Consider the following 24,074-nt stretch of genomic DNA (forward strand, 5'->3'; position numbering starts at 1 on the left):
CTGTCTGGAATGCTGCCATTTCAGTATGCCAGTTATCTGGGGTGAACTGAGAAACCACCCAGAGGCCTGTGTGAGATATTCCCAGTTGTTGCATCACCACCACCACCAGTTAAGTACATTTTCAGGGAAGAGACAAAGCAAGAGGGCTCATGGGATCAACAGTGGGACTTTGGGTTTATTGCTACCCATTTGATACCATTGAGGATGCAGTGAATTTGAAATGTTGAATTTTTGTGTGTGTGGTGATGGTGAAACAGGTTGTATTCTGATTTCATTTTTAGCAGGGGAAATAACACTTATTAGCTGAGCCCTTTCTGAATCAAACCAAAGGGGCTTTCCCATCATTCCATCCATAATAGGTGACTTACTTCTTGAATTACTTAATCTAGTGATAAACAGTAGAACAAGAAATCTTTAGTTAACAGGGTTTTACTAGATTTTAATATTCACATTTGTAAAAAACCCTGTACAGTGGTACCTCAGGTTACATACGCTTCAGGATGAGAACAGAAATTGGGGCGCAGCAGCATCAGGAGGCCCCATTAGCTAAAGTGGTGCTTCAGGTTAAGAACAGTTTCAGGTTAAGTACGGACCTCCGGAATGAATTAAGTACTTAACCCGAGGTACCACTGTAGTTTAATTCAGATATCCTTCCCCCACCCCCCAAGACAGGGGAAATTAAACATTGCATGTACTGTAGTAACCAAACCATCTTTGCATGTTAAATGAAAAACATGTGGTGGATTTCTCAGTGACGCTTTCCTCTTTTTACTAATCAAAACCAGAAGAAAAGCAGTGGCATTATGGTATGGTGAATAGACTGAGCACACTTTGAATAAATATCCATTTCATGTTGTCAGAATAAATTAGCATACAATTGTAATAATGTGGAACTTCAGAACTAAGGTAAAGGTAAAGGTACCCCTGCCCGTACGGGCCAGTCTTGACAGACTCTGGGGTTGTGCGCCCATCTCACTTAAGAGGCCAGGGGCCAGCGTTGTCCGGAGACACTTCCGGGTCACGTGGCCAGCGTGACGAAGCTGCTCTGGTGAGCCAGAGCCGCACACGGAAACGCCGTTTACCTTCCCGCTGGTAAGCGGTCCCTATTTATCTACTTGCACCCGGAGGTGCCTTCGAACTGCTAGGTTGGCAGGCGCTGGGACCAAGCAGCGGGAGCGCACCCCGCCGCAGGGATTCGAACCGCCGACCTTTCGATCGGCAAGCCCTAGGCGTTGAGGCTTTAACCCACAGCGCCACCTGCGTCCCTACTTCAGAACTACCTTCTGCCAAATTGGGGAATTGAAGTATCTGAAGCTCTCCTATCCATTGGTTATACAGGGTGCCTTTGGGTACTTATAGATGGGTCTTAATATTGCAAATGGGTTTCCGAGATTGCAAACATCCTCTTGGCAACAGTTGGGCGTTTTTTAACCATTGGATTTTTCATGGAAACGGTAAATTCATGGATTAAGGGAGTTAAGATCTAGATGAAGACAATGTCATGTGGACAGTGTGAGAAACTTGCATGCTTGAGGAGTATCAATCCCACAATAATCTCACCTGCCTGGAAGCACCCTTTATCTCTGGATCGAAGCATTAGTAGCCTTTTACCTTGCATGGTGGTGGTTGTTTTCATTTTGTACATCAAAAATCACTAAAATATATTAACAAAGAAGAAACAAGCATGCCAACACTTTGTAAAAGAAAGGAGGTCTGGAGGCTTCAACTAGGGTAGAACACAGTGACTACAGTAGGTTGCTTGTGGAGGCACACTACTAACAGCCTAGAATACCACGTTTGTGGGATTTACATTGGCTGCCAATCTGCTGTTGTGCCAAGTTCAGGGATTGGGTACTAAAATATAAGGCCCTATAGAGCTCAGGACCAAGTTGCTTGTAGGTTACTGGATTCCATAGGAGAGTTTCTCCTTGAAGTCCCCAAAATGCAGCAGGGCTTTCAATGTGGCTGCCCCTGTTCCATGGAATAGTTTTACTGCTGAGATGTCACGTGCTGTCTAGCACTTTCTGTATTTTCTGCAAACAAAGATTTTTTTTTTGTTTCAACAAGCTTTTCCAGAAAAATGAAAAGGTCCCTGCTTACGTTTTAAATCTATGGCAATTTGTTTTTGTATTTTTAACCATGATTTTTAGCTGTTTTATGATATGGCTGTAAATTATCTTGAGGCATATGTAAAAGGTAATTCATAAATTTATTATAATAGAAGAGATAAAATAGTGGGAAAGGAAGGCTAAATTATTTTTATCTTCAGAGATTTGGATACCTGCACATTTTTGCATATGAGAATAACTTTGTTGATTAATCATTTTATTTGTATGTCGCCTTTCCAAAGTTAAAACCATGCTCAAGGCAGCTTACAACATATAAAAACCACAAACATAACAAAAGTAGTCACACGCATATGTATTGTCCTACACATGCATTTTCCATTATTTCCTGGAAAGGTCAAATGACTATGAAAACATCCCTTGATGATTTATACAATGTGAATCAGATTTCTCTTTTTAAGCCCTACTTTGCTTGCAGTTAAGAAGTCTATTTGGACAGCAAAACAAAGCAGGCTATACAAAAATCACAACCAATGGGAACTTCAATAAAAGGACAGATTAACAAGAGGCTTGGAAATAATTAAAACTAGGTGTGCTTTTCCCTTCAGTACAGAATTTTATTAAACTTTTGTTGACATCTGATAAAATTAATACAAGTAAAGCAAGCTGCTAATGTTAATTTGAAATGCTTAATTTTATCTTAAAAATCCAAGAAGAAATTGGCTTTATTTTCTGATACCTTATATGATAAAAACCATTTTGTAGAGCTTACCTTAATGCAGAACAAATTAGTTAGCTATATTAGGCGGTGGGGGGGTACTATTTAGATTTTTTAAAACAACAACCATTCTTGTGTTGTTCTGTCTTCAACAACCTTTTAAACCAGCTTTTCAACTGTAGTGTGTGTCTAAAAGTAGAATCTTGTTGGCTGAAAATGAGAGAGATGGAGAAGGGCCTTTGTAGAACACAAAAGGGTGAAAATGAGAGAGATGGAGAAGGGCCTTTGTACTTTGTAGAACACAAAAGGGCGAAGTATCTGAAAGCCTTGTATTTTATGCTTGGAATCTTCCACAACCCCTGTTCAGGCATTCATTCAGTTTGGCTTCACTTGGCCTCATCCTTCTTTTAATTTTGCCTCATCCACAGCTCCTGAAGTGCCCTCAATGAGCTATATCAACTTAGGTCATAGGGTTCCCAAATAAAGTGAATGCAGCATAGTCCATTAGCATTTCCCATGGAATTAGCATGTTGCCGGGCAGGGGCAAGTCTGCTGCCAAATACAAAAGCCCTGAAAAAGCCAGAAGGAGGAGAGCATTTACCTCAAGCATCTCAAGAGATGTTGGGGGTTGAACCTGAAACCTTTTACCTGCAGAATAGATGCTGTGCCACTGAGCTATGGGAGTGCTAAAGCTTTGCTCATGAGATGACATGACTACAACAATGCAGAGAATTGGTTTGCTGTAACATCTGGCCGACCCCAGCCACACCAAACAATAATAGTAGCACTTGCCATGTTTTGTGACTGAAAAACTGCAGGTGTCCATTTCTCTGTGAAGTTTCAGTTCCCTCTGCAGTGAGTTTTTAAGCAGCTCCCTCACTGCAATTTATTGTCCAACGTTCTAAAAATGGCAGTGGTATTTAGACGGAGGCAATGAGATGTTTCATTTGCTTGGTCATAATATTTCATTTCTGATCCCCCTATAATAAGGCAATAGAATCACTTCCTGTGTTTTACCTGGTTGTGTGCATAATTTTGAAGAACAAAGCCAGCTGGGATATACTTTAAAGCCACAGTGACATTAATAACTCGGAGACATTTGTTGCTGTTCCTCTACGTCAAGTTAAATGTGTTTGGACCGAAAGTAATTACAGAAGAAGAAATATTTTTATCTTGGTGCATAAATTATTCCTAAAAAATGCACGGCTGGCTCTAATTCCCATGTTATAAGTTTCAGCTCCTGTTTATGGCTATTGTATAAATTGCTCTGAGACTGTGAAGGAAAATGTGGCATTTCAACAAATACTTAAACTTTTAATGAGACCTGTGCTTTGCAAGAAATCATAGCCACTTGCTGAACACCACCAAACATGGTATCAGTATCAGATTTCCACAAGCCTAGATGTGTAAAGGAGAAAAAAACTACTTTCTAGAAGTATTATTGTTTACTACGGGTGCTGCCATTGTTTTTAGCTTGTACCAATCCAATATAGTACAATTTCAATTTGATTGTTTTAAGATACGGTATGTCAGCTCAGCTGCTGCGAGAAAGGGAATGCAGTTTAAAAACAAATGTCATTACCTATGACAAATAAGTAGTATACTTTATTACTAAAATATTGTTTTGCTTTATCTTTTTAAATCCAAAAGAGATATCCATTCTATATATGCTGGGGAGCTACACAAATCATACCTGTTCAGTAGTTCATTTGGGAGATAGACCATATGCTTGACAAGTAGAGCACCTCAGGTTGAATCCTTGGCCCTCTAGTTAAAAGGATAAGATAAGTAAGAAGACCTCTTTGCCGGAGACCATGGAGAGCTACTGTTATAAGCAGACCCGGCATGCCTTGCTTCCTGGGCTAGGCCTGCTCAGCGTGGCTAGGATTGCTCATGCGAGATCTTGCAGGAACTGGGACAGCCCTGCAAGCTCTCTTGAGTATCCCAAATTCCACATACTGAGTGGGCCTTGCTCCCCAAGCAAGGTGGAGAGCTTTTAAGCTTGCAATTAACAGGTGGTGTCACTGATTTCCAACAATACAGTGGTGCCTCGCAAGACGAAAAGAATCCGTTCCGCGATTCTCTTCGTCTAGCGGTTTTTTCGTCTTGCGAAGCAAGCCCATTGACGGCTTAGCGGATTAGCGCTATTAGCGACTTAGCGGCTTTTAGCGGCTTAGCGGATCAGCTGATAAGCGGCTTAGCGGCTTAGAAAAAGGGGGGGAGGGAAAAAAACCCGCAGGAACTCGCAAGACATTTTCGTCTTGCGAAGCAAGCCCATAGGGAAATTCGTTTTGCGAAGCGCCTCCAAAACGGAAAACCCTTTCGTCTAGCGGGTTTTCCATCTTGCGAGGCGTTCGTCTTGCGGGGCACCACTGTACCTTCTTCCAGAGGGCCTTATAACTCCCTAGAGCAGCTTTTCAAGGAATGCAAAGGGCATTATCAGAAAGGAGCTAGAAAAACTCTTGTATGAGAGGAACCCAGCCCAAGCATCTCTAGATCCAAGCCATCATTTGCTGTGCCAGAGCACATGCAGCAGAGTGCTATGGAACAGGGACAATTTTTGATAGAAGACTTATCCCCTCATAATCAAGGACATGTGGAAACCCTTTTCACAACATACAGTTATCTGAAAAATGAATATTGGATGAGAGCATAGACATATGAAAGATTCCCCCATAGGAGGGGAAGTAGCTTCTGTTTCTCTTGTTACCCATGGACACAAATGCATACTTATCTCTAGATGGCTGCAATGTCAATTGATGGCTCATATACGTGAAAAACCCCTTATAGATCAAATCCTTCTATATTGTATTGTTTTTATAATATTTGATTGGGCGCCGCCCAGAGTAGCTAGGGAAACCCAGCCAGATGGGTGGGATATAAATAATAAATTATTATTATTATATACGAATGCACTTGTGTGTTGTAGTATTAAATGTGGTTGTAGTTCCTCTGTTCTTCTTCTTCACCTTGTTAGCATTTCATTGCTGGTCTCTAAACCTTCCATATAACAATATTCCTGGGGCTGTTATGGTGGTTGTTTTGTTCTATTGATATGGTATAATCAATGCATTCGTATTTATGTTCTTAAATGTCTTGTAAGTCACTTGGAGACCTCAGGGTAATAAGTGACTAATAACACAAGTAATAATAAATTATAAAAATGTATCACAAGCTCTTTGGGAACAGGCTCCTCCTTTTCCTTGGCACCTACAACATAAAATCCTTGGCATTAGGACAAACTATAAATCGGAAGAAAGGAAGACACCTTATTTTAATTCCACCTTCCTCTTCCAGCCCCCTGTACCCCCTGAAAATCTGCTCTGGAAGGTTTGTGGAACACTCTGGAGCAGCATGAGAAGTGGTGCAGAAACTGCAGGCAGGAGGGAATCAGTGTCAGTTGATTCCTGTATCCGGCAACCTCCATTGGATCTTGGCCCTTTCTGTGAATGGAAAAAGCCATTCAATATGTGGAGCTGCAAGTCTGTATCTAATCACTTACATTTAAAATGAAATACTGTAAAAACCACATTTTTGCCATAAGCAATAGCAAATGTATATTCCTTGTTGTCATCCTTAGGAAAAATGTCCAGTGATCGTGCTTTTAGGAAACAGCAACAGCTCAACAATATGGTGGCCTTAGTGAAAAAGCTGGCTAAACCTGGAGATAAAATTGTGGATTTTTGCAGTGGTGGGGTAATGTATTTTATATGTTTGTTTGTTTGTTTGTTTGTTTGTAATAAAGTTCAGTCACAGTTGTTTTTGTATGTTTATAAGTCCACAGCACAAGAGTCCAAAACTCTGGAATTTGATCTGCTTTCAAAATCTCTGTCAATATTTTATTGGAATATTTTGTTGTCAAATGGATCAGCTCTTTGGGATCAAGGTTTATTTATGCACTTTCTTCTGCTTTGAACAGGGCCATGTTGGAATTGTTCTTGCTCACATACTTCCATCATGTCAGGTAAGGTTTCAGTAAAATGTAAATTCAGACTTTAATAACCTGGAATTTCAGATACACAATTAAATGCAGGCTGTTTGTAAAATATGTGAAAGTGATAGAATTATCTAAATCAAACACCTACTCACCTTTTTTTCGTGGTAGAATAAAGTACTTAATTTCCCGTTCTCATATTCTGAGTAAGATAAAGCACTGTTTTTCACTCCCAGCAATAAAATTAGCATGACTGAAGGCAACTTTAAAGTAAGAATAAAGGTAGCACAGGGACATCCTCACACCAGCTCTCCAAACTCTCAAATAGACACTCTAAAACCTTTTTGCATGCAAAACATTTATTCTGCAACTAAGCTAAAGCCATTGTTTGAGAACATGAACTTAATTCTTCCATTTCAATGCAGTTAAGCAAGATCCTGCAAGCTGGGGGTGTGGCTTATAAGAGGCTCCTGGTGGACAAGCAGGAGGTGGGGTTTGTGGCTTTCATTGTCTGACAGCCCCTTCCTTATTTTAGGACCAATATAAAACCTTGCATGAACTAATCTCAAACTGTGGCTAATTTGGGGTAGTTTTTCATTTTGGCTAAGTTGTTTTACAGACAACATTACTCCTTTCTGGGCTTAGTAACAGAGAAAACCATCAACACCCCCCCCCCAAAAAAAGAGTGAGCAATCCTATCACAGTTTAAACAAACAAACTGTAAAAACTCAATTGGAAATCACAATCAAAAGCCCAGATTGGCAAACTGTGCTTTTCCCCATTCTTTTTAGAAGGATTTTATATGAGAAATCCCCTGATGCAGTTACTGGCTGATAGAGAAATGCCCAGATGCAGTTACTGGCTGATAAACTACAGAAGCGGGATTTGTATGCTTCCCTAAGGAGCAACACATCTCCATATTAAGTCTCAAGGAGATTTTCTCTGGGAAATTTGAGTCTATCATGTTCAGGCCTACAAGTGAACCTGAAAAAGTTGGCCCTCTTCCAAATGCTTGAAAAATGAACCAGAGAGGTCTGTTCACAGATACCTTTGGGACCTGCTACTTCCACAGTTCTCCAAAATTGTGTTAACAGGGTCCAATTGCCACAAATGTGTTTGAAGAAACTAGATGTGACAGGCACCATGTGTTTTAATTTGAAAAAAAAGTAATTTTTGTAATTTTTTCCTTTGTAAGAGCAAAGCCTGGCTACATATAGGATAGTTGCCATATGCAATATAACTAAATGCTCCCAGCCTATGGTCTTCTGCAGAGTAGCACTTACTCACAAGATGGGATACTAGATTCTGCGCAGTACCAGAAGAAGATACCTTTTCTTTCTGCCTTGATTAATTTATTTATAAAGCTATTTGTATACCACTGTGTCCTTAAAAAACTCCCAAAGGAGTTTACAGCAATAAAACAAAAAAACCATACATTAAAAACCATAACAAGTTAAAAACAGACATCAACTAACCAATGTGGAAGGATGTATTCTTAATTGCCTGCATAGGTGTAGCACAATATAAAAGTTTCCGGCATGCATTTAAAAGTTGGCACACAAGTGTTGCCTGCTGAATCTCTCTTGGCAGAACCAGAATGTCCCTTTCACTGAGGCAACAGTGTTGCTGCATCAATGCCAGGCTTGGAAGCCCCTCTGATAGGTTAGCAACATGGAGGTACTTTGCATTATTCTTTGAAAGCAGGCCGTACAATCTTTCACTAAGAAAGCAGTGAAGTTTGCTTCGCATGCACAAAATCCTGTATAGTCTGGTTTGATTAAAGGATAGAGTCAAGTGAAGTCTGCTGTTATTAATGACTGGACAGATACATTTCTGTTTCAGAATACAACTCTATCGCCTGCCCCTGCCCCCGCAAGTGCTTCAACATGCTCTTGCAACAATTTTTATTTCACCAAAAAGTTAACTAACTGTTATTTTGTGTAAAATATAGATCATATTGGTAGAAAATAAAGAGTTGTCACTGACACGTGCTGAAGAAAGAAGTGGTGGGCTAGGATTAGACAACATTTGGTTCATCCAAGCAAATATGGACTATTTTAAAGGAACTTTTAATATAGGGGTAAGTGATTTTGAAAATATTCAGACTTTGCTGTTTTGTAATGTTAAAAAGAAAATACTGTCTTCATATATTGTCTTATCACTTATAACATATCACTTAATATTATGTAACCTCAACTTATTTTTCTATAAACCCTGCTATTGTATAAACTTGGGTTAACGGGAAATCAGAGTTTTGAGCTATTGCTAATTTGTTGATTCCCAACGGTTGTGCTGTGCACAAAATAAGGAATTCAAGTGTCCTCCATGCTGCCTTATAAGGCCAAATGAACATACAAGTTCAGAAAACAACTGAAGTTAATTAGTACAGTACTGAAATGGTGGCATGGCAAAGAGGAGGCAGGAGGATTTTATTTTACCTTATTGCAAGCAAATAGTAATAATGGAGCATTGAAGTTAGCTCTTGGAAGAGTGTGTTTAAAACCAGAACATAATTAGCTCTGTGAAATGTCAGCTTTCAATAATTATTACATTATTCAACACGAAGAAGTATGAAATGTCAGTAGAGATGATTTCTTAATAGTATAGTGACAGGAATAGTTGATACAAGTTCAGTTGATACACAAGGAGGCAAGAAGATACTAAGAGATGATGCAGACATAAGGCAGTCTGGTCCTTGAACATACTTAAGGCTGTAATACACTGGAGAGAAACTTTTTCCAGTGCAAGGGTGGTGTTTCCTTCTTGGCAGCCTCCTAGGGTCACATGCCAAAGATGGGCAGGGCCTGAAGCAAAAGTGGGTAGGACAATGAATATACAGTCATACCTCATGTTACATTTGCTTCATGCTACGTTTTTCAGGTTGCGTCCCGCGGCAGCCCAGAAGTACTGGAAAGGGTTACTTCTGGGTTTTGCCACTCCTGCATGCGTAGTAGTGCTAAATCATGCTTTGCGCATGCACACAAGTGCCAAATTGCACCTCACACCTGCGCAGATACTGCGCTTCAGGTTGCGGGCTTTTCACATTGCAAACGGGCCTCCAGAATGGATCCCGTTCGCAACCAGAGGTACCACTGTAAATGTTACATTTCAACACACACACACACACACACCCTACTCTCTAGCCCAGGCATAGGCAAACTCGGCCCTCCAGATTTTTTGGGACTACAGTTCCCATCATCCCTGACCACTGGTCCTGTTAGCTAGGGATCATGGGAGTTGTAGTCCCAGAACATCTTGAGGGCCGAGTTTGCCTATGCCTGCTCTAGCCTCTATCCAGGCAAGCAAGAGTCATGGTCAGAGTTCAAGGGCAAATTCCAGCCAGGCAAAAACACTCAAGGGGCATATGAAGCAAAGCCAGTGAAGGGGGTGGCTTAGAGAGAGCGGCTTGGAAGAGTCCCAAGAACCAAACAGAGGCCTAGAGTGCCACATTTGGCCCTCAGGCCTAAGTTTCCCCTCCCTATTGAACTCAGTGGGACTTCCTTCTGAGTTAGTCCTGTTACGCATTGAGAACATCTATGGCAGAGATGAGGATCCCTTAAGCCTCCAGGTGTTGTTGGACTCCAATGACCATCAGCCCCAGACAGCATGACCAATGTTCAGGGATGATGGGAGTTGTACTCCAGCAATATTTAAAGGGCCATGGTTTCTTCCCCATTCATGGTCTGTTTGGTTTCAGATCTTGGCTAAGTTCAAACTTAAATATTAGCCCACTGACAAGACTGTCGGGGAAAGACTAGACGATTTGTACTCTGGAAGAGAGGAGCTAAAAGGAGAGGAAATCACATACTTAAGGGCTGGGCTGCATTAAGCATCCTCTGGCCCAAAGAATTAGCCGATGTGAAAAAGAGCTATCACTGCAATCCTATATATGTCTACTCAGAAGTAAGCTCACAAGTAAGCTCTACTGAACAGCCTAAGAGAAAACGAAATGATAGTGCAGTTAGGACAGAGAGAACTGTGACATAAAATATGGGAATTAAAAACACAAATCTGGATTGGATGAGGTGCCACACAAACCAAATGTAGAATCAGAGAGGGGATGCTTATAAATTTAGTTGTTCTTATCAGCAGATGGTGTTAAAAAGGTACATGACCCATATCAGCTGAACACCTTCATTATACAGTCATATTTGAGCCGGAAATGACTTTGGGCGTGGGGTGTTGAAATAATTATTGCTGCTGTATGCATAATTTGAATATTGCCAAGGATGAAATATTTAAATATTTTCTTGATAAATTTCTTGCAGTGTAATCTGTAATCTGTCATAGCAGTGCTGCAGAGTCTAGACTCTCAACTAGTCTTTAAAAAACAACAACCACAGTATCTTCAGTTCATCAACCAAACCCAAACATTTTGTAAGCACTATGTAGTTATCATGCTTATAGAACTATCTGTGGCTGAAGCTGTCATCTCAGGTGACTGAGAGTAGACCTGGCAGGAAGCATTTCAGTTTGTTTTGAAACCTATGCCAGAACACTGTCAAATTTCAGCTATCTCCATGTTCAGCATAATCAGCCATGATTCATTTTGGAGCTCTATGAATGAAATGCATAAGTAATACTGGAACATTCCTTTACCTATGAACCTTTCTGGGCAATTTTAACGCATTGTTTGATTAATATCTGAGGCCTGCAGTTTTTGTTCTTATCTGGAAAAGAAATGGCATCTGGCCCTATATGGTGATTAGAACTGTCAAAAAATATTGGGTTGAGACCTTTATGTATCGTGCCAGATTTTAACTTTATAATGCTGCTGCACTAGTTCGTTTTGGATTAGTATTGTATTTTATATCTAGTGCCAAATGTGAATATATTTTATTGAGCTAGCTACATTTTGTCTCAACGTAAGCAAAGAAAATAATGGATGCTGTATTATCTGGCTAAAAAGAGATTGATTTTGCAACAGATTGCTCTCTTTCTTTGATGTTGTAATAATTCAGCCATCCAGAAATGGCTGAATAGTAACTGAATGCACAGTTATCATTAAATTCCATTGTTTTACTTTCACAGGTAGCACTGCATGCTTGTGGTGTGGCAACAGACATGGTGATTGAACGCTGTGTCAAAGCTCATGCAGCGTTTGTTATCTCTCCATGTTGCTATGGCTTCATTCAGAACACAGCCAAGTTTGCATTTCCACAAAGGTCAGTGGTTTGTTGACATCAGTGTGTATGTGTGGAGAGGAACCTGGGTTGACATGTATGGCATTGACTACAAAGGCCCAGAGTTCTATACGAACTTACTAGTGAGTAAGCTCTGTTGAGCTTAGTGGGTGGTATTCCCAAAAGTGCTTCTGCTAGTGCAAAAAATAAATAAATCTGCTTGCACAATGAAACTTCCCCTCCTTCTCCTCTCGCCATGCACTGCTGTGCCCTCCTCAGATCTGCTCCAGAGGGTTGGGGGGAAATCCAAAACAGATGTAGGTGGTGTAGGCAACACACAGGCAGAAGATTGGGATAGGGAGCTTCATTGCAGCCCAAAGTCCTTGTGCTAGCAAACTACTTTGTTGGATACCACCCACTGGAGTTTACTTTTGAGAAAACTTGCAAAGGATTGCATAGGTAGTAAATGTGTTGGTCCCACAGAACAAGAAAAATACCCAAGTCCAAAAATACCTTTATTTTTAACACCTTACTTAAAGTGCTAGAAGACAGATGTCAAGTGATGTGAAGCTCCACCTTAGGCTCAGATATTTAGAAGAAGATATGAGAATAATAGGTTTGTTGTGTTGCCTCTGTTTAAGGGGAACAGGTAGTCCCAAAGATGAGTTACATCCTGCTCATTGTCACAATGTGTCACCTAGAGCTATGACTTCATAATTCTAGCTGTAAAGATACATTTCTAACTGTTCTGCAAATTACCAGTGACATTTCTGAAATGGAAGTTAGTAGCAGCTATAAAAAATACTTAATACATGCCTGCAATAAAGATCTCTCTCAGTATGCTTGCGTCACATTATGTTTATCGTTTTGTTCAGAGGCTTAATTAGCCTCGCCTAATCATCCATGCATGGGACGCAGGTGGCGCTGTGGGTTAAAGCCTCAGCGCCTAGGACTTGCCGATCGAAAGGTCGGCGGTTCGAATCCCTGCGGCGGGGTGCGCTCCCGCTGCTCGGTCCCAGCGCCTGCCAACCTAGCAGTTCGAAAGCACCTCCGGGTGCAAGTAGATAAATAGGGACCGCTTACCAGCGGGAAGGTAAACGGCGATGTCACGCTGGCCACGTGACCCAGAAGTGTCTCCGGACAGCGCTGGCCCCTGGCCTCTTAAGTGAGATGGGCGCACAACCCCAGAGTCTGTCAAGACTGGCCCGTACGGGCAGGGGTACCTTTACCTTTACCTTTAATCATCCATGCACACATTATTTTTAACATTTATTACACCCACAGTTGTAAACCTTGGTTCTTTTAAATAAAGTCGTTGATCTATAAAATAAGAAACTTCTGCAATGCAAATCCCATGATGCTTTCTCAGAAATAAGTCTCAGTGGGGCTCAGTCAGGATTGCAGCCGTGATGCACCTATGAATGGACATAGAACATAGTAGAAGTCAAGTAGTACTTCAGGTGCAAGAATTCTGAGTGCCTGATCATATACCTTTTCATACGGTCATATTATTTTTATTGGATTGAAAACAGTCCTTTCACTTTCCAGTTGTAATCTCTTGACTTTTGTGATTCACTGGAGTACAAAATATTGTGCAGAGAAGGAAATTAAACTGCATGTCTCTGTTTCATTCTTTATTATAACAGTTCTCAGTAGTTGGTACAACACCAGTGGTAGACAATCTGCAAAGAAACCTTTTATCTGCTACATTTTTCTCTGTGCAGTTTCAAAAATAGCCCTATGTAGAACCAGTTCATGTGGATGTAGCTGTGGCACAACCATCTTTCTCTAGGAACAAGTGCACCGGACCCACCAACGTGTGCAGCAAACCTGGCTACAGCCACCATCTGACTAGTTTAGGAGCAATGCTATTATGTTCAAAAGTACTCCCGAGTTGCAAACCTGATTCTAAAAAGGGTATAATCCCAACCAATGCAGACTGAACATTGAATCCATCATCAGCCCTATGTAGGATAAATATATTAAAAGTCAGATGCTTGCTTTCAGTGAGTCAGTAGCAGTGACATGATACAGCCCTATGCATTTGTTTAGCACTTAAAATATCTTAAATGATAAATGTCTGTAAGTGATAAAACTTGGCACATTTTAGACATTTACTAAAAAAGAACAGAAACTCTCAGTAGTGTCTGCTTCTGGATCTTGTTCAACTTCCAGATAACAACCCACCCAAGTATTTGTTTAAAATTCAGCCATATGCCTTAAAGACTGCATCTATTTTAAAATTGTCGTTTCTCATGGTGATCAAATCCATCTTCTTTTCTATTTCAGCCGTCAGTTCAAGGAAGTGTTATCCTATAAGGTATGCAAAAGGTGAAGCTGTGGTTTAGAATTTCTTTCTGTGCCCTTTTCTGTGTCTTTCCGTATGGTTTGAGTGGAATGGGTAATTCTCTTTTAATGATAGGGTTAAAAACACATCAGAATACAGAAACTTCACCATTGCATTCCATGTGTTCCTTCCTCTTTTTTCTTTTAGTGCAGGAAAAAGACATTTCGTAAATACAGTATGGAATACATTTCTGTGTGTAGTTTAGTTTATATCTGATTTTTTAGTTTCAATAATTTCTAAAAGTAGATGACAAGATCATTAAAAAAATTAAAACAACTATTTATTAGTTAAAACATAAAACCATGAAAAGAACAATGATAAAACAACTGAATTGTTTCACTATAAAAGAACCATATTCATCCATCAAATATACATAGATGTCAAGAACCTGTTGAGCCTTCTAGGAGTACTTTCTTCCTAGTCTGCTCCACTGAATATTTTGGATAGGCCTGAAGGCTTTTGTGTGCATTTTTATGCCAGTTTCCCATTTTTTAACCGTTTTCCTTCTTTATGGCTGCTATTTCCCCTTTTCATTTGATTTTCTTCTATCCAGATTCAATTTGGACAGTGATGGCTTGAAATTGCTTTATTTTTCTCCCAATTGTATTTGAGATGTAGTTTTCGTAGTGAACAGCATGTGAACTAATAACCACATTTTCATAAGATGGCGGCTGAATTGCTTTTGGCACAAGTAAGCCTAGTGACATAGTTACAGAAACAAAGAGTTTAAATAAAATAAGTAAAAATAATTTTTCATAATAATTCCTGCCAATTTGTTATGGACATATAGATGAAGCTCATCACCCACAATGAATGTTCCATTCATTTCAGCAGAAGCAAGCGCTTCATGTGTGGAATGTTTCTTTCCATTGAAACTTGCTCCAAAATGTAGAAGATAAGCATGTATGTTTCAGCTCACACAGATATGCTTTGAGGTCTTTCTAAGAATACATAAAGAGCTATGTTCTGCCTTCTTTCCGGCTTGTTGAAAACTGTATTTTACTTTAATGCCCTATTTGGCTAGAAAATATGACATATTCATTTGAAAAATAACTTAAATATTATTTATAGTATATGCAGGCAGTATTTGATGAGGCCCTAAGCTACTGAAGGTAATGGGGCCCTTTATATGTCCAGCTGTCCTTTGTCAACAACCAATTGTCACTTTTTTGTGTTGAATATGTGCTATATGGTAATTTATGAACCTAATAGGTATCTAAAGCCATTTGCACATAACAAATAGGAGCCTACACAACACAAAACACTGATGCTGTATGTAGGTTTTATTTTATTTGTTTTTTTATCTTATATTTTGGAAATGTACATCCAGTTATTTTTTTCTTTACATTTTTTGGGGGGCCCCAAGAGAGTGGGGCCCTAAGCTATAGCTTGTTTAGCTCATACATAAATCGGGCACTGAGTATATGCATCTTTAACTTTGTCTAAAACCATCACATAGTTCACTGGAAAATAATAGTTGATACATTTTCCATTGCATTACATTTCCAACCTTCACATAAATTTTGAAAAGACTGTATTTTATGAGAAAAATTAATGCTACCTTTTAAATAGAACATAACAGATATGAAATCTCCACAGGTTCTAAGAAGCATATTGTTTTAATAAATTTGTATCAGTTGATTTTTTTAAAGAAGAAAACTTGTGCTAAGAAGCCCCTCTAAAATCAGTATTGTATTATTTACATGGATCTAGACCAGATGGTATCTCAGTTCAGTGTATAAATTTATAATTTTTGGTTCTGTAGGCTTTATATAATATACAACTTTGCATATTGGATTGATATATTTTCAGTTACTGATGTGTTGCCAAAAGTTGGAATGTGGTGGCTAGACACTGTGTCACTGTCTCCATAGTTCATCTTAATTTTCTGTTTCCTTTTGCTGGGAAATTCAAGGATTAGTGTCAAGTAAAACCGAAGCATTATTATAGAGACTTGATGATTCCCACCCACCCTATTCAAAATGGCAACTGTGGCATCCCACCTTGAAGGCTCAACTCACTGCTGACTTTTTAGAACAATTTGTAGCAAGTTCTCTTTTCTCGTGGGAAATAGTATACACACATTTCAGTTTGAAACTGACTATTCAGTTTGAAACCTATTAGGGCACGTAATAGGAAACAGCCTTTAAAGGAAAAAAGAATTTGGCCAGGGTGATTTTGATTGGACAAGCAATGGCGCATATGAGAGGATGCTTAACCCATACCTTGCCTGCCATTTCTCCACTTTTCCCTCTCCTGAAGCTGAATATTGCATATCTTGCGCTTTATGCTATCCCAAATACCTTTTTGGTGTTGTTTTGTCAATGTACAGGAATAGCGCCCTTCCCATAGTTTCTAAAAATATTCTCTGTTAAACAAAAAGACTATTTTATTTTTAAATCCTGATAACTGCATATTTTCAGCATTCCTGTTTCCTTCTTAATTTATTTAATTGGATTTTAGCCATCTTAGGCATTTCTTATAGAAAGTTGGGGTTACAAATGCAAAACAAATATTTTGTCAGGACAATTATTACATAACAAAAACAAAGAGTGTAATATCCAACTGTAATTTGGAAACCTAAAAATTCAAGAAATCCTGCAAAATTAAAATCCCTGTTGTTTTTAAAAAGCAGAATGGGAGGATTTGTCATTTGTAAATGGTATTACCTAAATTCCTTCCAAAAGTGTTTTGTGTTCTCACATACTTATCTCCATCTAACATTACAAATAGCTCTGTCAAGATATACAGCTCTGAAATGGTTCTGATTGCTGTGACTTGGCACTTGAAATTGCAGCTGTCCAAGCTAGTGCAGCTGTCAGCCAAAGCACTGTTATGGCATTTTTCTTTCCTTTTGCACTCCCCCACCCCCCCCCCCCGGTCAAAAGCATAATCACCTCAAAGGTCTAGTGTGTGTAAAAGTATATTATAAACCATGTCGCTGTGGGTCATAAGATGTGATCAGCGTAACCTAATTGTGGTTCACCAGGTGGGACTGATAGATTTTGTAGCCTAATTCTATGATTTGCTGTACAAAGGAAAACAAAAAGGCCTGGGTACAAGAGCTCTTTGGGCACTGCAGTGTTGTGAGTCTGGTGTTGCAGTAGCAAAACACTGGGAACATAATGTGATCCTTACTGGATTAAGCTAAAGACTCATCTAGTCCAGCATCCTTATCTCATAGAGACTGACCAGATGCCTATGGGAAGCTTGCAAGCAGAACAGAAGTCTCTCCTCGCTTGTTGGTGTTCAGAGGCACAGACAGACAGAACATAGCCATCATGGCTCAAAGCCTTATCCTCCACCAGATTGTCCAAGTTGTTGACCACCACTACGATTAATGGAAGTGAATTTCATAGTTTAACTATGTGCTGCATGAAGAAGTACTTTCTTTGCCTGTTTCCCATATCGCCTGTGTTGGTGAAGCTGCATGGTACAAAGTTTCCACGGGTCAGACGTGATATAGATGCTTAAGGATCTAACTACAGTGTTGAAAGAGTCATACCAGGTCATACCAGGCCATCTTAGGCTAATTGGAGAATGCTTCAATTTATACCCTCTACTAGCATCCCTTTCATTGGTTTCCAAAACTGATGTCATGCCTGTTCTGAATAATATTGCATAGCAAAACAGGCAACTCCAGTCAATATTGGTGGCTTCAGATGTACACAGTCTCCCAGTATGGTAGCTAGTTTGGAATAACGTAGTGGAAGAAGCTGGCAATATTTATCTCTCTCTGTGTTTTTTCTATTCTAGGAGCACATGATTCTTTGCCGATTTGCTGATCAGACAGCTGTCCAGCTTCCCCCTGAACGCAGGCAAATAGGTACGCTTTTCCATAGAGCAGCTGTTGTGTAGATTACATACACTCTACTTGGTGATGTGCTTAGCTTACTATATATGGGTTGCCGTGGCATGCTTATCAACAAGGAATGAAAGTGCTGGTTTCTCAGAACACACAGGGAGGTGTCTTTAGAGATACGGTGAAATAGTTTTCTTTGTTGAAGCTCAGTTTAAATCTGGGGTTGAAAGTATCACACAGTGATACAGTGAACATTCATCTGTCACTTACAATCCTTTAAAGGAGATGATAGAATTTGAGAAACATGCTAATGTTCTCTCTGATGCCATTGGGAGCTAGTAACAGTGCAAGGGAGCTACTATAGTGCAAGAGCTAGAAAATCACCCATTCAAATCTCACATCAGCCATGAACTAAATAAATGGCCTTAGGCAAGCCCAGTATTCTATCAGCCTTAGTCTGGGGAACTTTAAAAAGCATGATAGAAATACAGTGGTACCTCGGTTTAAGAACAGTCCGGTTGAAGAACGATTTGGTTTACAAACTCCGCAAAACTAGAAATAGTGTCCTGGTTTGAGAACTTTACCTCGGTCTAAGAACGAAATCCAAACGGTGGAAGGGCATAGGCAGCGGGATGCCTCATTAGAGAGAGCGCGCCTCAGTTTAAGAACGGTTTTGGTTTAAGAACAGACTTCCAGAAAGGATTAAGTTCGTAAACCGAGGTACCACTGTATTTGAAACAAAATAAATAGAATCTGGAAAGGGTGGTGGCTTTTATGAAAGTTTTCTCCCTTTTTATGAAAGTGTCCCTCTTGCCAAAAAAAGGACAGTAACAAGGACGCATTTGCAAAGGATGGCAATAGATCTAGTGGAACCTTTTAAAACAGAGGAAGAGTAGCTGGCTGGGATCCACACAACTGCATAGCTAGTTCCATATGCCCAAAGAAGCTTTGAGCTTGTGTTTCTCTTTTACAGCTGTTCAAATGTCCTCACAATATGTAAGATTGGTTTGCATAGGGTGAGCTGATATTCTAGGGATTCCCCTGGGAGTTTTACTTGATGCCAAAGCTCTTTTATTTTCAACACCAGGTAAAGGTCTTTTTAAAACATGGTCGGGCACTTTAGATCCTTTTGTTTTTATGCTGTTTTCTTAGACTCAATGGCTTCTCTGCCTTTTTAATCAGTTCTTCTAATTTGTTAGTGTTTTTTATATTAGAGTTATGTTTTCTTGCAAGCTACTCTGGGATCTTTCTTGGCTCGTAAATGGGGCATTGATTTTCAAATAATAAAGACAAGGTATTTGGGATAAAGAGACAAAACAGGGTTCGATACTGTTGCATGTTTTGGATACAAAATTCACTCTGAATGTACAACAGGCAGTAAGAAGAAACAATGTTTATGCATCTAAACCATGGGTAGGCAAACTAAGGCCCGGGGGCTGGATCTGGCCCAATCGCCTTCTAAATCTGGCCCGCAGACAGTCCGGGAATCAGCGTGTTTTTACATGAGTAGAACGTGTCCTTTTATTTAAATTGCATCTCTGGGTTATTTGTGGGGCCTGCGTGGTGTTTTCACATGAGCAGAATGTGTGCTTTTATTTAAAATGCATCTCTGGGTTATTTGTGGGGCATAGGAATTCTTTCTCCCCCCCCCAAAAAAAAATATAGTCCTGGCCCCCACAAGGTCTGAGGGACAGTGGACCCTGCTGAAAAAGTTTGCTGACCCCTGATCTAAATACTTCTGTGGTGTCTAAGAGTACAACAGGAAGCATTGAGGACTTGAGATAATCTTACCTATTTTTTCACAAAAACTGACAAAACCTTAAAGCCACTCCCGTATCTGGAAAGGAAAATGTGCTGACTAGGTCAAGCTGTGAGTTCAAGAGGTGCCACTCCACCAAATGGGAGAGGGCATTTCTTCCAGCCCTTTGGTGATATGGGAAGGAAATGTATCACTTAATGAAGGGTGGAGTGGATGGCTGTAAATGAATCACAGAGTGTCAACTCAGCATTTCAGGTAAATTTGATGTTGTGACACTATAGTACTTCTACCCCCCCCCCTTCAAAGATAAAGTAGGTAGCGCAGACATTTGTGAACCACAAAAAACGATCTCTCACTGGCATTTTTGTTCTTCTCCTTGTTTCTTCTGAAGATATACTTGACACCAGGCTTATTCGCTCCATTAAAAGAATCTCTTCCATTTCAGTCATCTTTCTTCACCTTTTAAACTTGCTAATGGGCGTGTGGTTGGTGAGGATTAAGTTTTGTTTTCAAATGACTAGGGTAAAGGTCAGATCAGATCAGCACTAACCACATGCTCTGTTAGAGGCAGAATCAGATAGTGAGATTCTACATAAGGTGTACTGTTTAGCTTTCAATTCTGAACATGCTTACTTGGGAGTAAACCTCATTGAATCCAGTGGTGCTTCTTTCTGAAAAAAGACACACAGGGTTGCATAGTTAAAATGGTCACCACCACCATTGCTTCGTTTATTATAAAGATGATTTTTTTGCATTAAATTTCCAACCCAAAATGAAACAATACAAAACAATACAACAAAAATATCTTTTCTGCCACTGCGCCGCCACTCATTCCTTGCCAGTAATCATGTAAAAATAACTTGCAGCACAATCCTGTGTGTTTCTGCTTGCTGGGTTCAATGGGGCTTACTCCCAGGCAAGTGGGTATAGGATTCCAGTATTAGATGGTAAGATGGTACAATCTACCTACATAATAAGTTGCAGATATATGCTGTCATGTGTAACAAGTCCACTTTAAACAAATGCAGAATCAGGACATTTAAAAATTCAATTCTATTATCTTAAAGGAGGTGGCATATTTAATTTTTTTCTTTCGTATTTCAGAGTTCTTCAGTAACTCGACATGCTTATTTTATCCATAATATAATGGGATATTTTGCCCATATTGTATTCAACATTCTGGAATTAAATGTTAACAATGTATTATTTTAAAATGTAAAACTAAAAATTGAAAATATTTTAAAATAGTCAAATGTTCAACAGCAGCAACAGTGCAGATTATCAGCAAGAATATTAATTAGTAACAATATTACAAAATGTTCTTGCAATTAAATATGAGTGCTCTAGTCAATATTGTCCACTCTGGCTAGCATCAGTTGTGTTTCAGCCAGAAGTCATTTTTAAGTGGTAAGGCCCAGGGATGAATCCATGGACTTCTGCATGTCTTCTAACACTGAGCCCCCATAAAAACACACATCTTTCATTTATCGTAACTTAGTATGCAAACATCAGCCCTTAATCCGTCTCACTTGGTCACACATCTTTCTACTCTAAATATTATAAAGCAGGTGTGGGGAACCTTTGGCCCTCTAGAAGTGGCTAAACTACAACTCCCATAAGCCCCAGTAAGCATGGGCAATGTCCAGGAATGATGAGAGTTGTCGTTCCTCAACATTTGTTGTTGTTTAGTCATTTAGTCATGTCTGACTCTTCATGACCCCATGGACCAGAGCACGCCAGGCACTCCTGTCTTCCACTGCCTCCTGCAGTTTGGTCAAACGCATGCTGGTAGCTTCGAGAACACTGTCCAACCATCTTGTCCTCTGTCGTCCCCTTCTCCTTGTGCCCTCAATCTTTCCCAACATCAGGGTCTTTCCTAGGGAATCTTCTCTTCTCATGAGGTGGCCAAAGTATTGGAGCCTCAGCTTCACGATCTGTCCTTCCAGTGAGCACTCGGGGCTGATTTCCTTCAGAATGGATAGGTTTGATCTTCTTGCAGTCCATGGGACTCTCGAGAGTCTCCTCCATAATTCATAATTCAAAAGCATCAATTCTTTGGCGATCAGGCTTCTTTATGGTCCAGCTCTCACTTCCATACATCACTACTGGGAAAACCATAGCTTTAACTATACGGACCTTTGTTGGCAAGGTGATGTTCCTCAACATAAGGAGGACCAAATGTTCCCTACACCTGCTATAAAGAGACATTTCAGCTGTATTAGAAATAACCATATTAGTAAATTATCCCAAGTTGCATTAATAAGCAAAACAAGGGTCTGAGACACTGCAAAATATATACTGGTACCACTGCTGTTAATTATTGATACCGAAATGACCATGTTCGCTTTTGTTACAGTTGATGCTAGGATACCTGTTTTCATCAGTGGGTGTTGATGCTGAAATATACATTTGCATTTGTTGTATTACAATAATTATGAGAAAGTGTATATATTATTTGTTCTTATTTTTAGGTAAACACTGCATGGGACTGGTGGATCTGGACCGGGCTTGGGGAGTGGAAAAATGCAACTACTCTGCGCAAGTGATATCTATGGAACCAGAGACATGTTCCCCAAAGAACAACTTGATAGTGGGTGTCCCAATCTAGTTCAAAGGGCTTCTGATCAATTTCAATTAATAATCACTCCTTGTGATCAAAGTCCAGTAACATTTTGGAGATACAAACTGCAGCTGTGAAGCAGACAGTGCACATCTTGAATCCATTGTCTCCAAAATAAGGAAGCAGAGAGGAAAGGGGTTGGCAGTGGGGCTGCTTGCAAAGCTTCCTAAATCCTCCTTGAAATGTGTGATTAAATGACAGCTGGTTCTCAGAGCAGGAATATCCCAAAATGTCCATCTGCCCCCACAGCAATACCAATAAAGATTTTTTTTTTAAAAAGCTTCATCACTGGCAAGGTGATTTCATTTCCTTTTCTATGAAGATAGATCTTGCATGTTCGAAAACAGATTTTGCAAGTATTTTTGTACTCAGACTTTGACTATACTAACAAGGGTACCCAACTACAGAACTCAACTCTCATAATTAAAATCTAGTAACATTCTTATTCTGCAACCATGCTAAGAATGTGGACAATAAAGGTTTTTCTTCTTCTCCCATAACACTGGGAGACACTAATGAGTTAGAATGTTGGAAGATTCAGAACAGACAAAAGAAAGTACTTTTTCATTCAGCACTTGGGGCTTATCCACAATGTTTCTAGTTTCGCTGCTTTCACCTGGAAAAAACCACTCTAGCTTTCAGTTGGAGCAAACGGCAATTCAGGTTTTCTCTGGATTGATGTTTGCTCTGATTTAGAGCTAAAGAGTGGGTTTTCCTTGGGAAATGAGTGGACCACTCAAACACCTGCTTTCTAGGCACAGGACAAGCAGACGTGTGGACAATTCACTCCCACAAGGGGCAGTAATGGCCACCAACTTGGATGGTTTTAAAAGAAGATTAGACAAATTCATGGAGGATAAGTCTTGTTATTGGTTACTGCCCATTGTGGCTTTGCTCATAGAGACAGTGTGCTTCTGAGAACAGAATACTGGACGTGATGGGCCTGAGCCAACAGGTTCTTCTCATGATCTTATGCCGACTTGCCTCAACAGCAATTTAGAGAACTTTCTCCGACTTAATTAACTGTAGAACTCATTAAGGAGCATAATCCTTGGTTGAGCTTTATAGTTTCCTTTTGTCTTTTCATTTTCCATTTCCATTGCCACAGCTCCTTCCAAGCCCATTCTGCATTTGGAAGCACCTACAATTTGGAACTCCCTGCCTATTGATACCAAGCAGGCAGTTTCACTGTGCTCTCTTTGGTGCCTACTAAAAACATTCTTGTTTAGACAAGCCTACCCAGATGCTTGGGGACGCGGGTGGCGCTGTGGGTTAAACCACAGAGCCTAGGACTTGCTGATCAGAAGGTCAGCAGTTCGAATCCCCGCGATGGGGTGAGCTCCCGTTGCTCGGTCCCTGCTCCTGCCAACCTAGCAGTTCGAAAGCACGTCAAAGTGCAAGTAGATAAATAGGTACCGCTCCGGCGGGAAGGTAAACGGCGTTTCCGTGTGCTGCTCTGATTCGCCAGAAGCGGCTTAGTCATGCTGGCCACATGACCTGGAAGCTGTATGCCGGCTCCCTCAGCCAATAAAGCGAGATGAGCGCCGCAACCCCAGAGTCGGTCACAAGTGGACCTAATGGTCGGGTCCCTTTACCTTTACCTTTTACCCAGATGCTTAGAAAGCTGAGGTAATTTTAATCTGTTTTAGTATTTTAACTTTTGTATCTTTTAAGTATGGTTGTAATTTTTTCTTGATTTTTATTG

General features: G+C 40.1%; 1 protein-coding gene across 2 annotated transcripts in view; it reads left to right on the forward strand.

Annotated features, from left to right (window-relative positions):
* GSTCD (glutathione S-transferase C-terminal domain containing) overlaps nucleotides 1–23,620 on the forward strand; it is a 56,243-nt gene extending 32,623 nt beyond the window's left edge. The window contains exons 7-14 of one of the 2 annotated variants that reach the window (XM_079990224.1): nucleotides 6,365–6,480; nucleotides 6,704–6,748; nucleotides 8,670–8,798; nucleotides 11,750–11,883; nucleotides 14,131–14,161; nucleotides 17,945–18,014; nucleotides 22,221–22,339; nucleotides 23,478–23,620. In XM_079990224.1, the coding sequence (XP_079846350.1) occupies nucleotides 6,365–6,480; nucleotides 6,704–6,748; nucleotides 8,670–8,798; nucleotides 11,750–11,883; nucleotides 14,131–14,161; nucleotides 17,945–18,014; nucleotides 22,221–22,339; nucleotides 23,478–23,582 (749 nt within the window). In that variant the 3' untranslated portion in view covers nucleotides 23,583–23,620. Of the gene's footprint in view, nucleotides 1–6,364; nucleotides 6,481–6,703; nucleotides 6,749–8,669; nucleotides 8,799–11,749; nucleotides 11,884–14,130; nucleotides 14,162–17,944; nucleotides 18,015–22,220; nucleotides 22,649–23,477 lie in introns of those variants that run through there. The other variant, XM_079990225.1, reaches the window with a different exon arrangement.
* The last annotated feature ends 454 nt before the right edge of the window (nucleotides 23,621–24,074 follow it).

The sequence above is a fragment of the Podarcis cretensis genome, assembly GCF_951804945.1.
Source record: "Podarcis cretensis genome assembly, chromosome: 9".
NCBI lineage: Eukaryota > Metazoa > Chordata > Lepidosauria > Squamata > Lacertidae > Podarcis > Podarcis cretensis.